The 21,019-nt window shown below is 37.1% G+C and overlaps 1 protein-coding gene across 2 annotated transcripts in view; it reads right to left on the bottom strand.

Moving 5' to 3' along the window:
* eepd1 (endonuclease/exonuclease/phosphatase family domain containing 1) overlaps positions 1-21,019 on the bottom strand; it is a 56,298-nt gene that overhangs the window by 2,513 nt on the left and 32,766 nt on the right. The window contains exons 3-6 of one of the 2 annotated variants that reach the window (XM_012964232.3): positions 13,605-13,715; positions 3,865-3,999; positions 2,987-3,113; positions 1,051-1,245 (exon numbers count right to left, since the gene is read on the bottom strand). In XM_012964232.3, coding sequence (XP_012819686.1) covers positions 1,051-1,245; positions 2,987-3,113; positions 3,865-3,999; positions 13,605-13,715 — 568 coding nt within the window. 2 annotated transcript variants of the gene reach the window in all.

Consider the following 21,019-nt stretch of genomic DNA (forward strand, 5'->3'; position numbering starts at 1 on the left):
AACACTTATCTGTCACCAGCATACCAGCATAACAACAATAACAACACTGTGGTTAAAAAAAATATACAGTATATGTAATTCATTTATTCTAATTAATTCTTGGGTCTCAACCCTGTTTTCCAACTTAAGGGCCGTGACACAAGGAGATTAGTTGCGCTGCGACAAATCTTTGATGTCACGGGCAACTAATCTCCCTGCAATGCCATCTGTGTCACTGTGTCATACATGCCTACATCCGAACCAATGAAGCGTTTCAATGTACAGGCACAGGAGAAGGCAGATGCTAGCGTAAGGGCTGATTCTCAGTCTGCATTATTTGCAAGCCAAGAATCAGCCCAGTATTGCAGTATCCTAATACAAACATCTGATTGTTTGGTTACTAGATGTCAGCAAACTTAAGACCATTTATCACATTACCCCTTTAATCTTTAAAGTACAGGTATAGGACCTGTTTTCCAGAATGCTCCAGACCTAAGGTTTTTCAGATGAGATCTTTCAGATCTCCATATCTTATGACTATTAAAAAATCATTTAGCAATGATTCAACCCAACAGGATTGTTTTGCCTCAAATAAGGATTAATTATATCTTAGTTTGGATCAATTATATGTTACTGATTTATTATTACAGAGAAAAAGGAAATAATTTTTAAAAATTAGAATTATTTGCTTAAAGTGAAGCCTATGTGAGATGGTCTTCCCACTTTCTGGATAACAGGTTTCCAGATAAGGAAACCTGTTATCTTATGGTATTATTTACTATATGTTCCATTAATCTATTACTTTGATGTTCAGGCCTGTGTACACAAGTAGCACATTAAGATCAGAGAGGGATCTATATGTTTTGGCACACAGAAGCAATGATCTGCAATATTTTTAAGTTGTACGTCAAAAGCATTTAAAGGGTACTACATCTATATGCAAACTCTGGTGTCATGATTATGTACCCTTGAAACATGAGATAAAATTGCTGTGAAATAAATAAATAATTAGGGTACTGAAAAAGGGCTGTAAATGAAGGGACATTTCTTTCCCATTATTAGCATTATTACCTGTAAAAATCTTTTTTAGGCTTTTACTGATCCAGATATTGTCCAGGGACTTGTTGCCTTGCGGGTTCTTGGTGCTAATATTGGTAAAGGTGTTAGGAGGAAGCAGGTTTTGGAACTTTTCTTTTCTCAGTGAATCAAACTCACTGGCGTCTGCTGGAAGACTGAAACACCCCATAATGATGACATCTCTCTCACCTGACACAGGAAAAAATATAATAAAATAAATATATATACCTGTAAATATATTATATTCCCTGTTATAAGAAAGCAGGCCTTAGATAGAGCAAACAGGCAATACTCAGTCTAATACACTCAAAAATCTCCCTATTTGCAAAGCTGCCTTAAAAATGCAGTTTTTGAGTTGCACAGTGTAGTTCACAGGCACCAGCTTCTGCATGCTGCTACAGGCTCTGGGTTGGTGCAGTGACTGAATAGGATCCAAAGATGGCGCCTGTAAACCCTGGCACAACTCTGCATTCTTATTATAGGGTTCACAAAGAGGGATACTTTTGAGTGTCATCAACTCTGCAAGGAGGGAGAGGAGAGGGGGATTATTATTATTTATATTATATTCATTATTATTTATATTAGTGTTTGGCCTATAAACTGGGGTTGGCAAACCTGGCCCTAGTTCACATAGGGCACAGCTGTCAACTTACTGAAACGCAAATCCAAGGGACTCGCGGCACGTGTCACTGCGTCTGCCCATAAACTCCTCTTGAAGTCAATAGTCACCCATTGCGCATGTGTACATTGCTCCTATGCAGTTTCTCCACATGCGCACACTAATTTTATCCCAGGAAAACCAGAAAATCAGGGGATGGCTAGGAAAACGGCAAGATGAGGCACAGTGATAGGAGACTGTGGGAAGTTACACCACTACTTGATAAGCGCAACTACTTTTCAGCACTTACAGGAAAAGCAGAACATCTATAGAACAAAGAAAGAATAGCTAAATGAGCAAGGCTGCATTACAGGGATTCTGCGGTAAAGCGCAAAATAATTTTCCTGGTGCAGAATTTAACAGACAATAAATCTTTCATTTCAGTGCACGTGAAGTATTTACTTATATATGATCAGTATTTTTTTTTGTATTAAAAAAGACATACTTCACTACCTAGCATTCATGTTTTTTGCTTGACGGTTTTTGGAGACTTTGTGTATTTATTTGGCTCATATATCCCCCACATCTGTTGAGTAGGCAATCTCCCCAGAATGTTGGTATTGCACTGCACTGCACTTTCACTATTTGGGCCTATATAAAGGAATACTTCACATGCATTGAAATGAAAGATTTAGAAATTCTGCACAAGGAAAATTGTTTTGCGCTTTCCCACAAAGTTTGTTTTTAAAGATTGTGTGACAGTCCTGCAAGGTGGACTTATTGGGTGAGAGCTGCTAGCATCTCTATTCACATCAGAATAAAGCGCCGATCGGACTTTCTTTTATCCTATACTGCATTACAGGGAGTTGTATTAAGGGACAAGAAATGTCTTTTGGATTGTAGGCTTTTCGATTTCTATCTGTGATAATGAGGCTCAGTTTCAATTGTACTACAAACATACAAAATGAGCAAAGGGCTGCTGCTAGGCAGAGTTTAGCAACATTCATCTCCAATGCTATTTCAAATTAAAAAAATACCTTTTAAGACATTTTAGACTGAAACTACAGCATTCCCAGGGTCTGCCTCACATATAATTATACTCTTGCTCTATCTTCAAAATGTTGCTCTTAAGTCACGTTAAAATGTTTAATTAAGAACAAAAAATGAATATATATTTTGTTTTAGCAAGGACTGCTTTTTGTATACTTGCTATTTCCCTGATGCTACAATACAGTCATTTTAGTGCTTCCCCTAAAGGAAAGATTCTAGGAATGGCATTTCAGGGGCAGGCTGGTACATGATCCTATTTCCAGCCAGGGCTGCTTTACATACTTTTCAGGGTCTCCTGCAGCGTTTGGCCAAAGGTTGCTGATTTGTATGTGTCATTCTGATGCTTCACAGTTTCCACTGTTGGAGGGAACAAGTGAATATTCACTAAGGCCACATCACATGTTCCAACCTGCAGGAAAAAAAGACAAAGTTATAGTAGATCTTTACTAGATTATAACTAAAGATGCATACTACAGACTATCACAGTTTATAGGACCTATTTTCCTTCAATTTGTTTATGTAAGTTACCCGCCCATTTATCTATGGGGTAGACCACTTTCCTTGTATGTCTCATAACGTGTGGCACTTAATCTTTCTGTGAATATCAATTATTGGAATATTTGTTTCAACTGCCTCTACTATTATTTCACTTAATTGCAGAATTTAACAGCACTCTATAATCAAGTAGCGCTGATAGAGATATAATACAAACAAACTTTCAAATAACTTGCTAACTACAGTCAAATTAAGGGGCAGATTTATCAAAATGTGAGATTAGCGCTCACCACAGAAACATTCTTCAATTCATTCCATTTTTAATGGGTGAAAGTTAGAGTTTACTGTTTGATAAATAAACTTCTAAAAATCCCATAGAAAAATTCTAAATCTGCCCCTTATGGTCTAATAAATGCCCGGCTGAGTATGCAATTTATTTTTAAACATATGAATTATATCAGCTTTCTTCTAATACAAAACCAAATAAAAGTAATTTTAAAAAGGGTTAAAGGCTTAAACTGACCTAAGCTTGCTACACAAGGCTGTATTCCATACATTCTGGGGTATAAACATTTAAATACCACATAAAATACCATAAAATACCAAATACCATTCCAGAGCACTGTGCACATTAAATATACACACTAATAAATGAGAACAAATACCTTAAAATGTGCAATGTAGGGCTGTAGATACATGTGCTTGCCATTTCCATTAGTTTGCATATTTTCTGCTAAAATAACATTTTTTAGTTCTATGCCAGCTGAGACATCCCACATGAAACCAAAATATTCTTCTTTCTGAAATGGAAAGAAAAAAACCCATTTATAATGCTCCATAAGAAAAAGTGAAAAATGCAGCAAATATCTTTACTTATATTTTAATATTGAATGTATTAATACTTGAAGAGTAGCAGCCCTCAGGTATGCATGCCCTAATCTCCCCAACCTATTCAGAGTGTTGCATCTCACCCCTGCAGTGCCCAGTTTTCTGATATTGTGTGCAGATGGCATCACTTCCAGTGCCATCGGAGTTAGCTATTAGTCTGGAATTTGAGGAAATATTGCATTGAGGTTAAAAAAAATAGGGTATTTAGTTTTGAAAATGTATTCTTTGCAACAGTTCAGTAAATGTGCCTCCTGGAAAATAAAAGCCAGTAAGAGTACATAAGCCTAAAGCTGGTCATACACATACCAATAAAACCTAGTTTCTAAGATTTTCAGACAGTGTGTGGGCTCAGAATTATAGTCCTGATAATTTTCCTAGTTCCTACCATGCCGATCAGTTGTTTAATCAATTTGACAGGTTAGATTATTTTGGTCAAATAACAATTGAATCTGCGCATGTATTGTGTATCAGACAATATCCTCGGGGGACCTACAAAGGAAGTAACTTTCATACAATTGGTGAATGCGTTGAAAGGCATGGCAGACGATTTGGTGTGCTTCTTCCCTTTGTAAAAAGTATGGAGTGGCTTGGGAGCAGCCAAGGAATTGAAGCACCCTGTGGAGATATGCGAGTGGCATGCCAAATAATTTTTCTATTGTTGAACCCTTTAGGTCTCCATGACCCCCTTACAGTAAAGAAAAATGTTTTGCTACAATAGTCAGTAACAATTAAATTGTGCTCATTCTAAACCAATTCTTTTGGGTCACAAAGCTCCGTTCCAAACATAATTTAGATCTTGTGTTGAAAGGTTACATAGTTACATAGCTGATATGATTTTAAAAAAGACCAAAGCCCATCATGTTCAAACCTTCCAATAGAACCCCAGCGGACACAAGTAGACCCATACAAACCTATCTCTACATTAACGTATATAAACTACATATATCAACATCAGTACTAATGCTAGATTTTAGTATTACAATAGCCTTGGTTACTATGCTTGTTCAAGAAATCATCCAGGCCCCTCTTAAAGGCATTAACAGAATCTACCATCACAACATCACTAGGAAGGGCATTCCACAGCCTCACTGCCCTCACTGTAGAAAAGCACCTACGCTGCTTGAAAGTTCTGTTCCTCTAATCTTAAAGGATGGCCTCTGGTGCCATCCCCTTTAACCAGTTTAGTTGCACATCTGGAATTAGAAAACTTCTTATCTACAGATCCTGCTCAATTAAGGATCCTGTCAACACACTGCTATTTAGTGTGTAACTCACATTTTTATTATTTCTATCAAAGTGTATAACTTTGCACTTTTCACCACTAATCCCCCTGTATTGTTTAATCATGTAATCCCCTGTACTGTTCACACCTTTTAATGCCTTCATTGTTTTCCCCCTGAATTGTTCACACCTCAGGCTGTAATCACTCACATTGTTCACCTGTTCACAATTAAGACATTCCCTCTGACACATCCAGCATTGTGTCTCTGTATGCTGCCTGTGTGTGCCATAGGGCAGGCATAGTGTGGCAAACATAGGCAGGGGAGGGCAGGCATAGTATGGCACACATAGGCAGGGGAGGGTAGGCATAGTATAGCACACATAGGCAGGGGAGGGCAGGCAGAGTATGGCACACACAGGCAGGGTAGGGCAAGCAGTACTCTGCCTGCTCTATGCTTCCCCTATGCTGCCTGTGTGTGCCATACTCTGCCTTCCCTACCCTGCCTATGTGTGCCATACACTGCCTTCCCTACCCTGCCTATGTGTGCCATACTCTGCCTGCCCTATGCTGCCTGTGTGTGCCATACTCTGCCTTTTCGTATGTTGCCTGTGTGTGCAATACTCTGCCTTTCCTATGCTGCCCGTGTGTGCCATACTCTGCCTTTTCTTATGTTGCCTGTGTGTGCCTTACTCTCCCTGCCCTAAGCTGTCTGTGGGAGGTGAACCTGGCAGGGGTTTGTTCTGGGAGTTTGTTAGCATTTGGAAATAGTCATTATATGGTCCCTAAGGTGTGTAATTATATGCTGGTGGTTGCTGTGCTATCCACAGAAGAGGAGGATATGGATTTAAGTGTATGTCTTAATATGACAATATAATTCTTTCACATATGAATGAAGGGTGATATCCCTTCAGTGAGCACCAACCATTTGGTTTTTGCTGTGTTGCCACCATTAATGTAGGGATGGTCTTAAAAGCTCTTGTGATAACATGGGTGTAGTTTGAAGTGGGTGTGGTTTAAAAAGTGGAGTGGTCAAAACTGGCTTCCATTATTGGCCCTCCACCATGTAGGCCAGAAAAATTCCGGCCCTCGGTACCACAGAAGTTGGACAGCACTGAGCTATGGGATAGCAGATATTTGAATAGCTTGACTCAGAGGTGGGAGCCAGCTAGGTTAGACTGCAAGGTCAGCTAAGTGTTAAGTGTAGGGAAAGGATAAGTGTTTATTGTTTACATAAAGGAGAGAATGGCCACTAATGCTTTAAGTCTGTATTGTTGCCATTCATGTAGAAGCTTAGGACAATAAAGTAATTCCTTGGTTTGCATCACTTCTGTGTCTATGAAGATTCTCATTCATCCAGGTCATGATATACAGTATCTAGTAGAATTAAGTCTAAAACAACTGGACTTTTCTGAGTTTTTTCTTGAAAACTTTTCACCACTCATCAGAGTGGCTTCTTCAGTTCAAATGACTGGAAGGGAATTCCCCGGTTTTTTAACTCTTGATGGTAGTAGAGTCACAGACATCCAATCACAATGGTTCCATTGAACTTGTTCAGTTAGGTGTTAGCTGAAACTGACTGGTGTAAGAAGGTATGATCCAATCACAATGGTACCAAGATTCTCATTGATGAAGGTGTTAATCCTTCAAAGTACATGACTGGAAGTGTGAACTGTTGTGAAACTGCCGGGGTAAGGATGTCAACGCACCATTGTATGTTGGTGACAAGCCGTGTCTCAGGCCCCCTCCTCTGTGACCCCTATCATTAAGGTCATCAATGATACATGCCCAAAATAATACCAAAAACTTATTGACAACAGTAATCTCCTCCAATGGTCTGGAGTTAAAAGAAACATAATAAAAAATTATTTCACTTTAAAAATGATAGGTAGTAGTTAGGCTAGACTGTAATTCTGTTCTAGTTAATATAAGATTAAAACTATGAAGTTAGACTTTCATGGTTGGAGTTGTTTTCTTTGGAAAAAAAGGGGACATGATTACATTAAACCAGATTATAGATAAATATGAGGTGAACCTTTTCCTATAAAAATGAGCAACACACCAGAGGTCACACCTTTAGATTAGAACAGAACATTTATTTGAAGCAGCGTAGGTGGTTTTTCACGGTGAGGACAGTGAGGTTGTAAAATACCCCACAGGGTGATGTTGTGATGGCAGATTCTATTAATGCCTTTAAGAGGGGCCTGGATGATTTCTTGAATAAGCATAATGTCAAAGGCTATTGTGATACTAAAATCTACAATTAGTATATGTATTGGCATCTATAGTTTATTTATGTGAATTTGTAGATAAGTCAGCATGAGTGAGGGGACAGGATTACTCTGTACAAGTGCATTTGGAGGGGATTATAGGCAGATAGGGGATGTCCTTAGCTAAATAAATATACACCACTAGTGGAAGAAATTATTTAAAATAAAATCATGCTAATAAAAGATTAGTATATTTATATACTTTGGAAAGTTTACAAAAATGAAGTAAACCAACAAATGTGTGCTAATGGTATGAGTGTTAAACAATGATAACAAAATAATCAAAGGCATCTAGAAATCAACCAGGTATCAGATCAAAAAGTCTCAAAAAGACTTCTGATTTAAATTCTTTCATGGTTCAGGATATTGAGAGGGTTTCCTTGGGTAGGAAAGGATGTGATTTATTCAAGAAACTATTATTTCATGAAACCAAATGGATTATTTTTTCTTGCCACCAGATATCCACTTGTATGAACAGTGAATATGATATCTTGTGTTATTTTTGACAACCATTACTGATAATTTTTAACAGTGATTTGTTATTTTCCATCTGGAAGTGTCTGTATATGACTTAATTTGTTCTTGTTTGTTCTTACTTTTTTCTCTAATGAATTGTCTTAAGGAATATTTCTAATTTCTTCTAAATTGTGTGCTTTTTATGCCAATAATTTGGTAATATACATTTTGGACTTAGAATAGTCTATGCTTTTAATATTGTTTTTAATGTTTTGTAACATTAAATAACATCAAATACATTTTTCTGTTCTTTGAATTGACTTCATACATGAGGGCGCCAATTTGGTGAAATGAGAGTGCCCTAATGTGAAGCCTTTTTATGATTGGTCGGTCAATTGGTCTGCACTTTTGATCGGTGGGGATTACCTTTAAATATCTTATGATTAAGTGTACCTGAGCACAAAACGCGTATGGCGATTGATGATGGTATCTGTATAAAATAATAAAGAGGTGGAGAACATGCTGCACTGCAGGAAACCATCTACTAACAAGGCCTATAAAAGAATTTAAAAAGTCTTTAGGTCTTGGTGTCTTGTTCACTATGTCAAAGCTGCTTTTCTTACAGTTCAAAAAAAATATTTTAAAACAAAATTCTTTGTGCACACCACAATTTGTTGTGTGATGTGTGCCCTGGCCTCAATATTTGTGTGCATGCACACCTTAGGGGGAACATTGATCCTGGTTAAGTATGTAACAGTTTAAACCTTTAAACTGCTGGACATAAACTGCACATAACTAATTTTACTGCATTCTACAATGCTACACATTTTTTTAAGAGACAGAAGGCATCAGATACCCTAAAATTTGGTAGGCTACCCCTTACAGGCTATATATTTCTAGCAACTCATTCTGTCTCTCCAATGCCTAAAATAAAATAATCTTCTCCCTGACACAAACAAACATTATGAGTATCTCCTCATGGACTTCTAGCTTGTTTATTCCATAGTTATAGGAGCAAACCCACTGCCGGTCATAGTGAAGACAATCACTTCTATGGGGGGCACAGTCATGTCATGAATTCTGTATAGTTCAGCAATACTTTGAAACAAGTAAGGATTAAAAAAAAAATACAAATTTGGTGCTAGCATATTCAGGGGATATTAGAGCCACATATCTTGTTACAGAAGTGGACTTCTGGTATATTTAGAAAGGAAATGCAGGTATATTATATTATATACAAAATATATACTGTAGTTTTTCCTTCAAGAAAATGCCCCTAAAGAGAAGGATACAAATATTATGAAAAATAGGAAATGTGAAACAGCTGGCACTGAATAGGTTAAATGCAAAAGCAAAAAAGACATAGGCATAGGCATAGGACCTCATTTACAAAGTGCAGAAAAGAGTGCAAACTGCAAAAAAATGGTGCAAACTGCCATATTTTTTATACTTTTTCCATCTGGCCTTCACCCTTTGAACCCAGGGTGCTACAGAATGAATGGGGGGGCTTTCCCTGTCAGTACAGCATTGCGTACCTTCATTAGTGCCACATTTATTAGTGACAGGAAAGGGGAGGCACTTAAGGCAAAATGGCAAATGGGGCACTTTCTCAACCTTGAGAAATCTTGCTCCATGCAGGAGTACCTGAAAATACCTTTGAAGTATTCCCTAAGTAAATAACTGTGAGTAAAACAGGTTCCTCACCCCAAGCATTTTGGTTGCTTTCTTGCCCTTTATGAGTGTAATTTTCTGTGGACAACAAAGCACCCCATCTGCTATCTCCCTAAGTGCTCCAGCACATAGAGTCACATCTTCTGATAAGAAATGTAATAAAGCTAACATACATGTAGAGGTGATAGGTGGAGGTTCATTTTCACTGTTCCATGTTCATCACTCCTTTTATTTAATATTATCTAGAGAGCTAACAAGGCATTTCTGCTGATCTGACTGCTGGAGGACAAAATGCCCTGTGTACCACAGCCTTAATGTGTAATACTAATGTGTAATACTGCCAGTACAGATGGTTGTTAAAATAATTTAATGTGTGTTTTTGGTGTGACAAACACCTGTACTTGCTGTCAATTTACATTAAAATATATATTTATGTATATATATATATATATATATTATACAGTGAGAGGCAGAGGGTGGTAATGACACCCCAAACACATTAAATACAGTAAGAGACAATTTCAAATGTTATCTGTATCAAATATATTACTGTATATACAATTAGAGGCGCTCAGAGGCTCATGACAGCCTAGACCGCCCCCCCCCCCAACCCTTCCAAACAGCATAAAATCTGAAGGCTGGAAAAGTCAGAAATAGTCTGCATTAGTAAAAGTTCCCATGCTCCACCTAGTGATAGAGAGAAATAGAAGCAAAAGCTGAGTTGTTCACTATTATGAAATAAGAACTAAATAGTTGTCTGAAAGGACTTGCATTGTGCTGTGCTGGTTGTTTTTGAAGCACAGGATCATGCATAATGAACTGGGGTGGCTGCCTACAAACTATTATTAAAACTAAAAAAAAAATAAGGATCACTTTGCTCTAGAATAAAATTTTAAAAGGTAGAATTATTTACACAGTGTGTTATAGTACACTATAAAAAGCATGCCACAATCCCTTTAAAACTACACCACGTTCATGTCTTTATTGTGCTTCTTATTTTCTAACAAGTAACTATTTCAAATTCAGTAACTGAAATTTCCCCTAAATAAGCTGCTCCAAAAATAAGTTGGCACAGCCTTATAGGATACTGAAAAGAACAACCAGATAACATGCTCTTGCCAAAAAATATTCAGGGTAACAACAATGTAGCACATTCCACAACAAGGAAAAAAACACTCCCGTTACAATGTGTAATGTAAAAAAAAAAAAAAAAAAAAGGACTAAGCCCCCCTTGCAACTATTTATTTTTAAAAGTTTCCCTGTGTGTGGACCTGGCATAAAATTGCAGAGCTGAGCAGCAGAGTTTACAAGTGCCATCTTCTCGTCTTTGGATCCTCTTCTGTCAGTTCGCCGATATGAATCTTGCAGGAGCCTGTACAGTCCAAACTGATTCCAGACGTAGATTCAACTTTGCACACTCCTGCTAAATCTGTGTCGGCAAACTGACAGAAGAGGATCTAAAGACAGGGGAAGATGGCACTTGTAAGCTCAGCGTTGCACTTTTATGTCAAGTCCACACACAGGAAAACTTTTAAATGCAATACAGTGGATATAAAAAGGCTACACACCCCTGGTTAAATGTCAGGTTACTTATTCTTTAATGTGACCTATAAACTGTACCACACAATTGAAAAACACACTGAAATCTTTAGGTGGAGGGAAGAAAACCAAAAAAACTAAAATAATGTGGTTGCATAAGTGTGCACACCCTCTTCTAACTGGGGATGTAGCGGTGTTCAGAATTAAGCAATCACATTCAAAATCATGTTAAATGATACACCTGCCATCATTTATAGTGCCTCTGATTAACCCCAAATAAAGTTCAGATGCTCTAGTTGGCATGGGCGTGCGCAGAAAATTTTCCAAGGGGGGGAGGCTAAAGATGGCCCATACACAGACTGACCTACAGCTAATGTGACACTTAGTGGATTCGCTGCTGGCGTAAAAAGTTAACCTCCCAACTACCTCTTTGCCGTTCCCACTGACTCCCAGGGATACTGTGCAAAAGTGCGGGTGGGGGTGCTTTTTTTTTTTTTTACCCTAAAATGTTTAGTATGTAAATATGTAAATATGTGATCAGTTAGCTTAAAGGGGTACCTCGCATTCGAATTCACTTTTATTTTTAATGGTTTTTCAGTTATTTCGCTTTTTGTTCAGCAGTTCTCCATTTGGTATTTCAGCAGCTATCTGGTTGCTAGGGTCTTATTTACCCTAGCAACCAGGTAGTGGTTTAAACAAGAGATGGGAATATGAATAGTTAAGGGGCCTACTTGGAAAAATAAGTAATACAAAATTATAATAATAATAAAATTGTAGCCTCACAGAGCAATATTTTTTGGCCCCCATTTGAAATCTGGAAAGAGGCAGAAGAGAAAGGCAAATTATTCAAAAAAATTAATTAGGAAGACCAATTGCAAAGTTGCTAGGAATAGGCCATTTTATAACATACTAAAGGTTAACTTAAAAGTAAACCACCCCTTTAGATGTGTTTATGTTAGTTTTATAGCAAGAAAGGCAGTGGGTACTGACTCTCCATTATATACAGTAAGACGCAGTCCGTATTTACAAACCCAGCACATTATATACAGTGAGAAGCAGTGGGTACAGATGGCAGATATTCAGGCCCTGGCACTATAACACTGGCACTGATACACAACATTGGCTCCACTGTAACTTACTATAAATGAACAAAACAATGACAAAAATTAAAAAAAAAATAGTAAGTGCAAAAAACAACAACAAATATATAAACACATAATGAGCTTTTTCAGAGGGAAAGAGTTAACTTACCCTCCATCTGTTAGGGTAGGCGATAGATTATAAATTATTATAGATGTCAGGTCAGGCAAAAAACAATTTAATGTCAGCTAGTGATTCTTTAGAACTGTATAGTACCTGTGTATAGTGCCTGTGTATAGTACCTGGGTATAGTGCCTGAGTATAGTACCTGGGTATAGTGCCTGTGTATAGTACCTGGGTATAGTACCTGGGTATAGTACCTGTGGGATGAAAACTGCAGCAAAAGTTGAGAGTTGGTTCTTAGGTAAAATTACAGCTGCAGATTCTTCTTTTCAGTCTTCATTTCTGTTACCAGTTTGCAAAATCTCCTGATCCCTGTGTGCATCTGTGCTCTGATTGGTTAATTTTACTGTCTGTCAAGGAAGCTGTTCTCTGATTGGAGAATCCACAAGAAGAAAGATCCAATCGGAGCACAGCAAAACGGGCTTGAGGGGACAGTGAAGAAACGGAGTAAGGTTTTTTTTTTTTTTTTTTTTGCTACTTTTCCGGGGGGGGAGCAAGTGCCCCCTCTTGCCCCCTTCTGTGGACGCCCATGCTAGTTGGTCTTTCCTGACATTTTTTTAGTCACATCCCACAGCAAAAGCCATGGTCCACAGAAAATCTGTGGGGTGATCTAAAGAGGGCTGTGCAGAGGAGATGCCCTCGCAATCTGACAGATTTGGAGTGTTTCTGCTAAGAAGAGTGGGCAAATCTTGCAAAGTCAAAATGTGCCATGCTGATAGACTCATACCCAAAAAGACTGATGCTGTAATAAAATCAAAAGGTGCTTCAACAAAGTTTAAGGGTGTGCACACTTATGCAACCACATTATTTTAGTTTTTTTTGGTTTTCTTCCCTCCACCCAAAAGATTTCAGTTTGTTTTTTAATTGAGTGGTACAGTTTATAGGTCACATTAAAAGGTGGAAAAAGTTCTGAAATGATTTATCTTTGTCTCATTTTTGTACAGCACAGGAACCTGACATTTTACCAGGGGTGTGTAGACTTTTTATATCCACTTTAGATGTTGCAATGAGGGAAGGTAATGGAGGGGGGCTGAGAATTGGGGGGTTTAGTTCTCCTTTAAGTACACGGCTAGGTAGCAGGTACAGTGATTTCACATACCTCACTTGAGCTGGATAATGGCTTTTCAGAAATAACACACTTCCACGATCCCCTTATTCCCTTCCACTTACGAATGTTAGGCAGTGATGGTTGATTTAATTCTGTGCATAACTGCAAACATAAAAATTAAACAAGTTAGGTTTTAAACAATTCTTCAGTATACCTTCCTGTGCCCCAGTCTGCCCTATTGCATTTAGATATTAGTCACTTTAAAGTGATTTTACTTTTCCCATAACACAACCCAACAGATCCTTTACCTGGCCTTTACACACTTTACATGAGGAAAACTGCATGATGTTACTAAAACTGTTTGTGATCTAATCTGCTTTGCACTTGGGCTGGAACTGTTGCGATTTCTGAACTACTCAGTTTAACAATTCAAAGTGCTGGTATATCAAGTTATATTGCGATTTCTGAACTACTCAGTTGAACAATTCAAAGTGCTGGTATATCAAGCTGGTATATAGAGTCAATTTTTTTTCTAAATTGTTTATATATGTATCTAATACCTCTCATAAAGGCCTAACACTACCCCGAGAAACTGTGTACTATTTACTGCTCTGTGTAGTGTGAAATCACTACTGATAAATTATACTTTTGTACTTCATCAAAACACCTGCAACACTGCTATATTAAAGATCTCTAGGCCTCACAGAAGCATCTGGCCTGCGTGTTTACTAAACAATTAGTATGGTTACTGCTTGACTGCACACAGTATTCATGTTTCTCTCAGAGGTGTTAGAGTCAAATTATTACAGATACAATTACTGGGATAACGAGTCTCTCAGTTAATTCCCAAAGCCACCCCCTACATTGGCACCTGCTTATGAGTCAGAAGCACCAATCAATTTCCCAGTATTAGGCACAATTATATTCGCATTTCAAATTAGGCCCGATGCACGCTTTGCCCCTATGGGCTTTGTCACATGTGATGGTGAGGTCAAATCTTGCAATATTTATGCCTGTTCTCGACCTACCGGTGATGATGATGACAATGACGCATATGTAACATATTTATCCGAGCTATGTAGTACAGTAAAACTCATTCTATATATCTATATAAATTCATAAAAAGTGTACCATATCTCATGCAAATAACAAATTGCATACAGTAAGGGTAAGTTTAGTCCTTGGCATGGGTTTCCTTGTGTCCTGCGCCCCGCTGCTGGCACGTTTTTCTGCTTATTGGCTTCTTCCTAAACAGTGACGTCTGATCTAAATTAATTTATCTTTATTTTCCCACTTTCTACCTGCTCAAACTTTATTGTCTCAATGAAGGAGCCAGGCATATGTGGGACTTGTGTCTGATAAGTGCTAATATAAATGTGTTTGTGAGTATAATTGTAACTTGTTTTTAAAACAAAGTATTGTTCTATACACGAAAGTCTGTATTTTACTGTCCACAGTAATAAGAAATAGATTTTCTTAAACGAAGTAAGCTTTATCAGAAAGGTCTCTGTAAATACAGCCATAAACACTCACTTTTCTTAAAAAAATAGACAGATTCTAGGGCTGCTTACTCAGGTATGGTAAAGCATTCTACAGAATAAATATAGCATTCTAGCTTGCCCTATTGTGGCTAATCCATTGGTTAGAAACCACATCAGTAGCTTTCTGTCACCTTTAAAGTAAATCTTGTGAGTAGAAGCATGAGAGATGTGTGATAAATAGATAATTATCTATACAGAGAGTTGTGGTGTTTTTTTAAGACACGGCTTGTATGTTTGGGGGCTGGTTATGGAGTAACTGCACAAAGCACCTTATGTCCTATATTTTTATGAAGTTGCCACTATTTGTTGCATACAAAGCACTTTATAGATATAAATGTATGCTTTTTGTATCTTAGTACTTGTATGATTGATTAATTCTAATTTAAAAGTCAGTTCACTATTGCACTGTAGATACTACACTATAAAATGATTTTTCTTCTGTATCCTCCTATCCATATTGTTTCCTCTATTTTTTCTCTTTCCCTCTCTTTTTTCTGTTCCTCTTTTTTTTTAGCTAATACCAAGCAACACCCAGTCTGACAGTCTAACCAGAAGGGGGCGCTCCAACTGTATAAAGAATCCGGTTATTGTAAATCTTGGTTTGGGGTGCGTAATCATCATATAATAACAATTTTTTTTGGTGTTACTTGTCAGGTAAAATCCACTCCCTTAGATGAAGGGTTGGAGCTTCACCTTTACCTTGACCTTGACCTAACTACATGGCCTGAAAAGTCAAGAGTGTTGTCAGCCATAAACATCTATTAAAATGGCCAAATATTACAAATCTCCCTAGTGGATGCAACCATTTGAGTTGTTTTCTTACAATCTTACTTCTCAAACCTCCTTTTGCAGGAAACTTTTGAAAGAATGACTGCTGATTTTAATGACTTTTAATCAAGGCCAGCATCTGGGAAAGCACATTTTCCAGTTACTAAATTAAGTTTCAGGAACACAGCCCAGAAAACCTTAATTCCAAGGACAACATTTCTATTCAGCCTTAAGAACGAAACTACTTTATAACTTTTCCTTAGGGCCAGGAAGACCTTAACAGAACCTGAATTCTCTTGCTGGGTTTGGTCCTACTTATGAAATGCTTTGGATTAGCCAACAAGAAAATATTGCCAACAATACACACCTAAAGCTATGTAAACCATTAATTTTACCCATGGGAATGTTTTTTCCTATCAGTTTTCCTCAGTGGGGGATTCATTGTGTTATTCATATTGTACTGCTGCTTTGCTAGGATAGGAAAATCTATAGAAGTAAAAAGCCGAATAACATTTTTCTACATGATTTATCTATTATTATTTCTAATTAAATACCAATTTAGATATCAAACTTTAGGCTAATGGCACACACTACATTTTCTTTGCTGACATATTTGGCAGATCCATCCTGCACCTATCTTGAGTTTAGTGACAGGAATTAATGAGATCTGCTAGTCTGTAAACAGGAAGGATTTCCAGCAGAAAATACTTGAATTTTCTGACCAAAATCAGCCACATGTGTGCATTAAGAGGTGGATCATATTCATTCTTTACACTACAGGGGGTGGTGCAAGATGGATCTGCTTTTCCTTCAAGAGTGGAAAATGGTGTGTTCCATTGGCCTGAAATGCCAGAATTATTATTTATTTTCTTTATTTATGGTACAGGTATGGAATCCCTTATCAGGAAACCTGTTATCCAGAAAGTTCCGAATTACAGAAAGGCCATCTCCCATAGACGCCATTATAAGCAAATAATTCTTATTTTTAATAATGATTTCATTTTTCTCTGTAATAATAATACAGTATCTAGTACTTGATCGCAACTAAGATATAATTAATCCTTATTGGAGGCAAAACTATTGCCTATTGGGTTTATTCAATATTTAAATGAATTTTAGCAGACTTAAGTTATGGATATTCAAATTATGGAAATATCCGGAAAACCCCAGGTCCTGAGCATTCTGGATAACAGGTCCCATACCTGTATTTATAAAGCCCCAAATGCTTTACAGAGATTATACATCATTCACTTCACTCCCTACCCCATTGGAGTTTACAGACTAAGATCCTTATCATCCTTATCCTTAATCTGCCTTTATGTTTTGGGAGTGTGGAAACCCACGCACACACAGGGAGAACATACTGCTTGGAGATAGTGTCCTGGCTTGAAAAGAACTCACGACCCCAGTGCTGCAAGTCAGCAATACTAGCCTCTTGAGTTCTAACACTGGTTAGAATAAGCCCTCCTTGGGAACCATGAAAAGGTGGGAGATAAAGTCAGGTTTTAATTTCAGAACAATTCCCCTTTAAAATAAGTGACTAAAACTGTGTTGCTTGCACAGTTAAGAATTAGTTGTGTGTTGATCTACAAAGATTACCTTTGCACTTACATCAATACAGCTTTTAATGTGAGAAGGACTATGTGTGGGGGCAATTGGAACATGCCCTTTATCATCCTATAATTATATTTTAAGCAGAGACAAAACATTAAGAAAGGTTGGCTAAGTCGGGGTTGTTTACGTTGTAGAACGGATGAATTAGGAAGGATATAATAACAATAAACTCTGATGCTTTGTTTATCATTAGGTCCTTTCAGCAGACAAGGGCATTCATTCAGATTAGAAAAAAGGAGGTTCCTACTTAAGAAAGGAGACAGTGGGACCTGTGAAGTTGTGGAAATCTCTTTGAGACTGTTTGAGTTCATCCAGGGACTGGTCTTATTGACCCCTTGGAAGGAATTGTTTCCCCTCAGAGACAAAATTGAGATTTCAGAAGTGGCTTTTTTAATTTTCCTCTATATCAACCAGCAATTAGGAAGGTTTCAAGATGAACTGGATAGACATGGTTTGTTTTTTTTTTCAACTCATCTACTATGTCAAAATATATAGGAGCAATCTGAATTACATGTTTGAGTGGTTTAGTTTAAACCCCCTTAAATTTTCACTTGTATCACTGCCAGCAAATATAGACCTTATATCTAGATCTAGGTGCTATAACTAGGTCACCTGTCTCAAAATAATCTGTTGGGCGTCATGCCAAAAGTATCTTTAGTTTTAATTTAGTTCAGTTAAGAAATATAATCCTTTACCAGACACAACAATAGGTTCTGGTGGATGCTGTCAAGCTAAACCCCAGCAACAACAATCCACTAATTGTTAATTTATGATTGATGCTGGATGTTCTAATACTTTCATTGAACTGTTCATTTGATAGTCCCTGTGTAAAAAAAATTTGTAAACAAAAAAATACAAGATTATAAATGTAAGACAATCTGGTCACTTTAGAAGGGTTTTTGTAACAAAGCTGTAGCATGATAAACAAGTAGAAATAAGAGGAGAAAGCCAAAACTGAGCGTGTATTAACAACAGTGCTATCCCAAGCAAAATACAAAAAAACAGGGGGCAAGGGAATAGAGCTATCAGTGGGGAAAAAATAAATGTTTAAATGTTTACCCACCACTCCAGCCTAAATGGAAATGCGGAACAGAAGCTTACAGAAGCTGATAGGACTGTGCATGTTAGCAAACACACTGTACAGTCTTCGTGGCTTTTGTAGCTATTATGTTATTATAGTTGTGTGGGCAAAAGCAGAGCCTGTTGGCCAAAGAAAAATGGTTAAACCTGCCCAGGGAGAACACAGACCAACCAAACGAGACACCTTTGACATTTGAATTTATTTTCACTATTGTGTATTATGTTGCAAGTTGTTTTCAAATAATTTTAGAGCAAGTGGGACTTTAAATAAATTAAGATGAGTGCATAATACTGTAAGATTAAGGGGACCTGCTTGTAAAAGCTTACAAACAACAAATAACTAACAATACAGAATGGCCCATTGTGCAGTAGACTTTCTGTACTTTATTTTTATCAGTAGACAATTTTAATTTCAGCACAACCTAAGCTTCCTAGATGTGCCTGAATTTTTATAATACCTAAAAAAAATTAAAGATTACCAATTTCCTAATATAAAGAAACATATTAGAAAAATATTTTGCAATATGAGCAAACAATACCTGATTAGAAAAACCCACTCGAGACGTTGCATGAGCTGCCCTGACAGTGACAAATAAAGGCTTTCAAAGGATATGCAAACCCTAAATGTTCCTTTCATGTATATAAGTTGGGCACAACTCCCCAGCCCATACTGCATGTATCCCCTCCATTCACCATCACATTTTCCTAAAGCAAATAGCAGCCCTAAGGATATAACTTACAAGTCTTGTCGATTATAGCGATGATAAATCACTCCCTATTCTAATTTTATTAATGTATTAATGTATTGAATGTAATTAATTAATGTATTGCTTAGGATTACATTTTTTAATTAAGTTAAATTTTATTTTAGGGTTGACATGCCCTTTAAGGGCATTAGTGGCTTACATAATATTTAATACCAGGTGTGTAACATTATCAGCATCAACATTAACATACTACCTCTGCAAGGATGACGCTTTGGCAAGAATCAAGTAGATAACATCGACTGTAATCCCACTGTAAGTACTGTTCCAATTTATTCCCCATAAATCACATTAAATGTGTTTGACGCAATCTGTCCTTTATAAAGCCATAAAGCTTTCTGATACCAGTGGGCCCAGGCAAAGATCTACCTAACAGGCTAACAAATATAATAATGCAGCTGGTAAAGAAATTATCTATGCTTACCATAGTAGAAGTGTCTGTAATCTGTCCTGGCCCAACAGCCATGGGAGCAGATAAGCCATATCCACAAAATGAATATTTTGTTGTACGGTTACAGTGATTTAAAGTAGGTGGTCTGTGATTTCTGGTTGAATAATTTAGTCACAAGTTTTAGCAGATGAAAGTCTGATGGCAGGCCCCCTTTTTGCTAGACCATGAGCAAATGCTTCTTTTGCCCATTTATTACAACCCAGAGCATAATCTTGAATGTGATTCCTTAACAAACTTTCGAGGGAGTGAGAAAATAAAAAATAACTCTGGCCAAAACTCAGCTTCTTAAGTACTCAAAGGAATATTCCTTCTGGACCTAAGGCCATGGTCACACATTTTCTTTGCTCAAACTTTTAAGTACAGGTATGGGATCCCTAATCCGGAAACCCCTTATCCAGAAAATTCCGAATTATGGAAAGGCCATCTGCCACAGACTCCATTATAAGCAAATCATTCTAATTTTTATTAATAAAAATGATTTCCTTTTTCTGTATAATAACAGAACATTGTACTTGATGCCAACTAGGATATAATTAATCCTTATTGGAGACAAAACAAGCCTATTAGGTTTATTTCATATTTAAATAATTTTTAGCAGGCTTACGTTATGGAGATCCAAATTATGGAAAGATCCCTTATCCGGAAAACCCCAGGTCCTAAGCATTCTGGATAACAGGTCCCATACCTGTACTATACTTACATGGAAGATAAATATCTCTGGTGATGTTGTTAATAGGAACCAATCAGCAATTACATTTAAACAGTCACCTACTTAGTTAGAAAGAAAAGATCTGATTGGTTGCTATGGACAACATTACTGGTGATATTTATCTTCAATCTTAGTAAACAAGCCCCCAAATCCTATGTGAGACACTAATATCTTGTTTGAGCTAAGTACCTGTGCCATTACAGAGTGAGTCCCAAACACAAATTCCTGTTTTATATACTGTACATTAAAAAATGCACACAAAGCAATCAGTTCATCATAATCTATTTTTGCCTTCTTGATTGCTTATAATACGTATTGCAATATTTATGTTCTCTAAAAGGAAAGTCTTTTTTCTCTGACCTGCAGTTTTTAAATGCTTTCCTTTTCATTACTACTAACTTCCTTACATCTAAGTGATGCCTTAGGTCCTTGCTTTAAAATTTCTTTATTGAGGGAATAAATTAAAAATGGTTACAGTAATATACGTTTAAATGACAAACATTTCTGTTGTGATTTTTGCAACAATATACAATATGGAA

This window comes from Xenopus tropicalis, chromosome 6 (genome assembly GCF_000004195.4).
Source record: "Xenopus tropicalis strain Nigerian chromosome 6, UCB_Xtro_10.0, whole genome shotgun sequence".
In the NCBI taxonomy this organism is placed as follows: Eukaryota; Metazoa; Chordata; class Amphibia; order Anura; family Pipidae; genus Xenopus; species Xenopus tropicalis.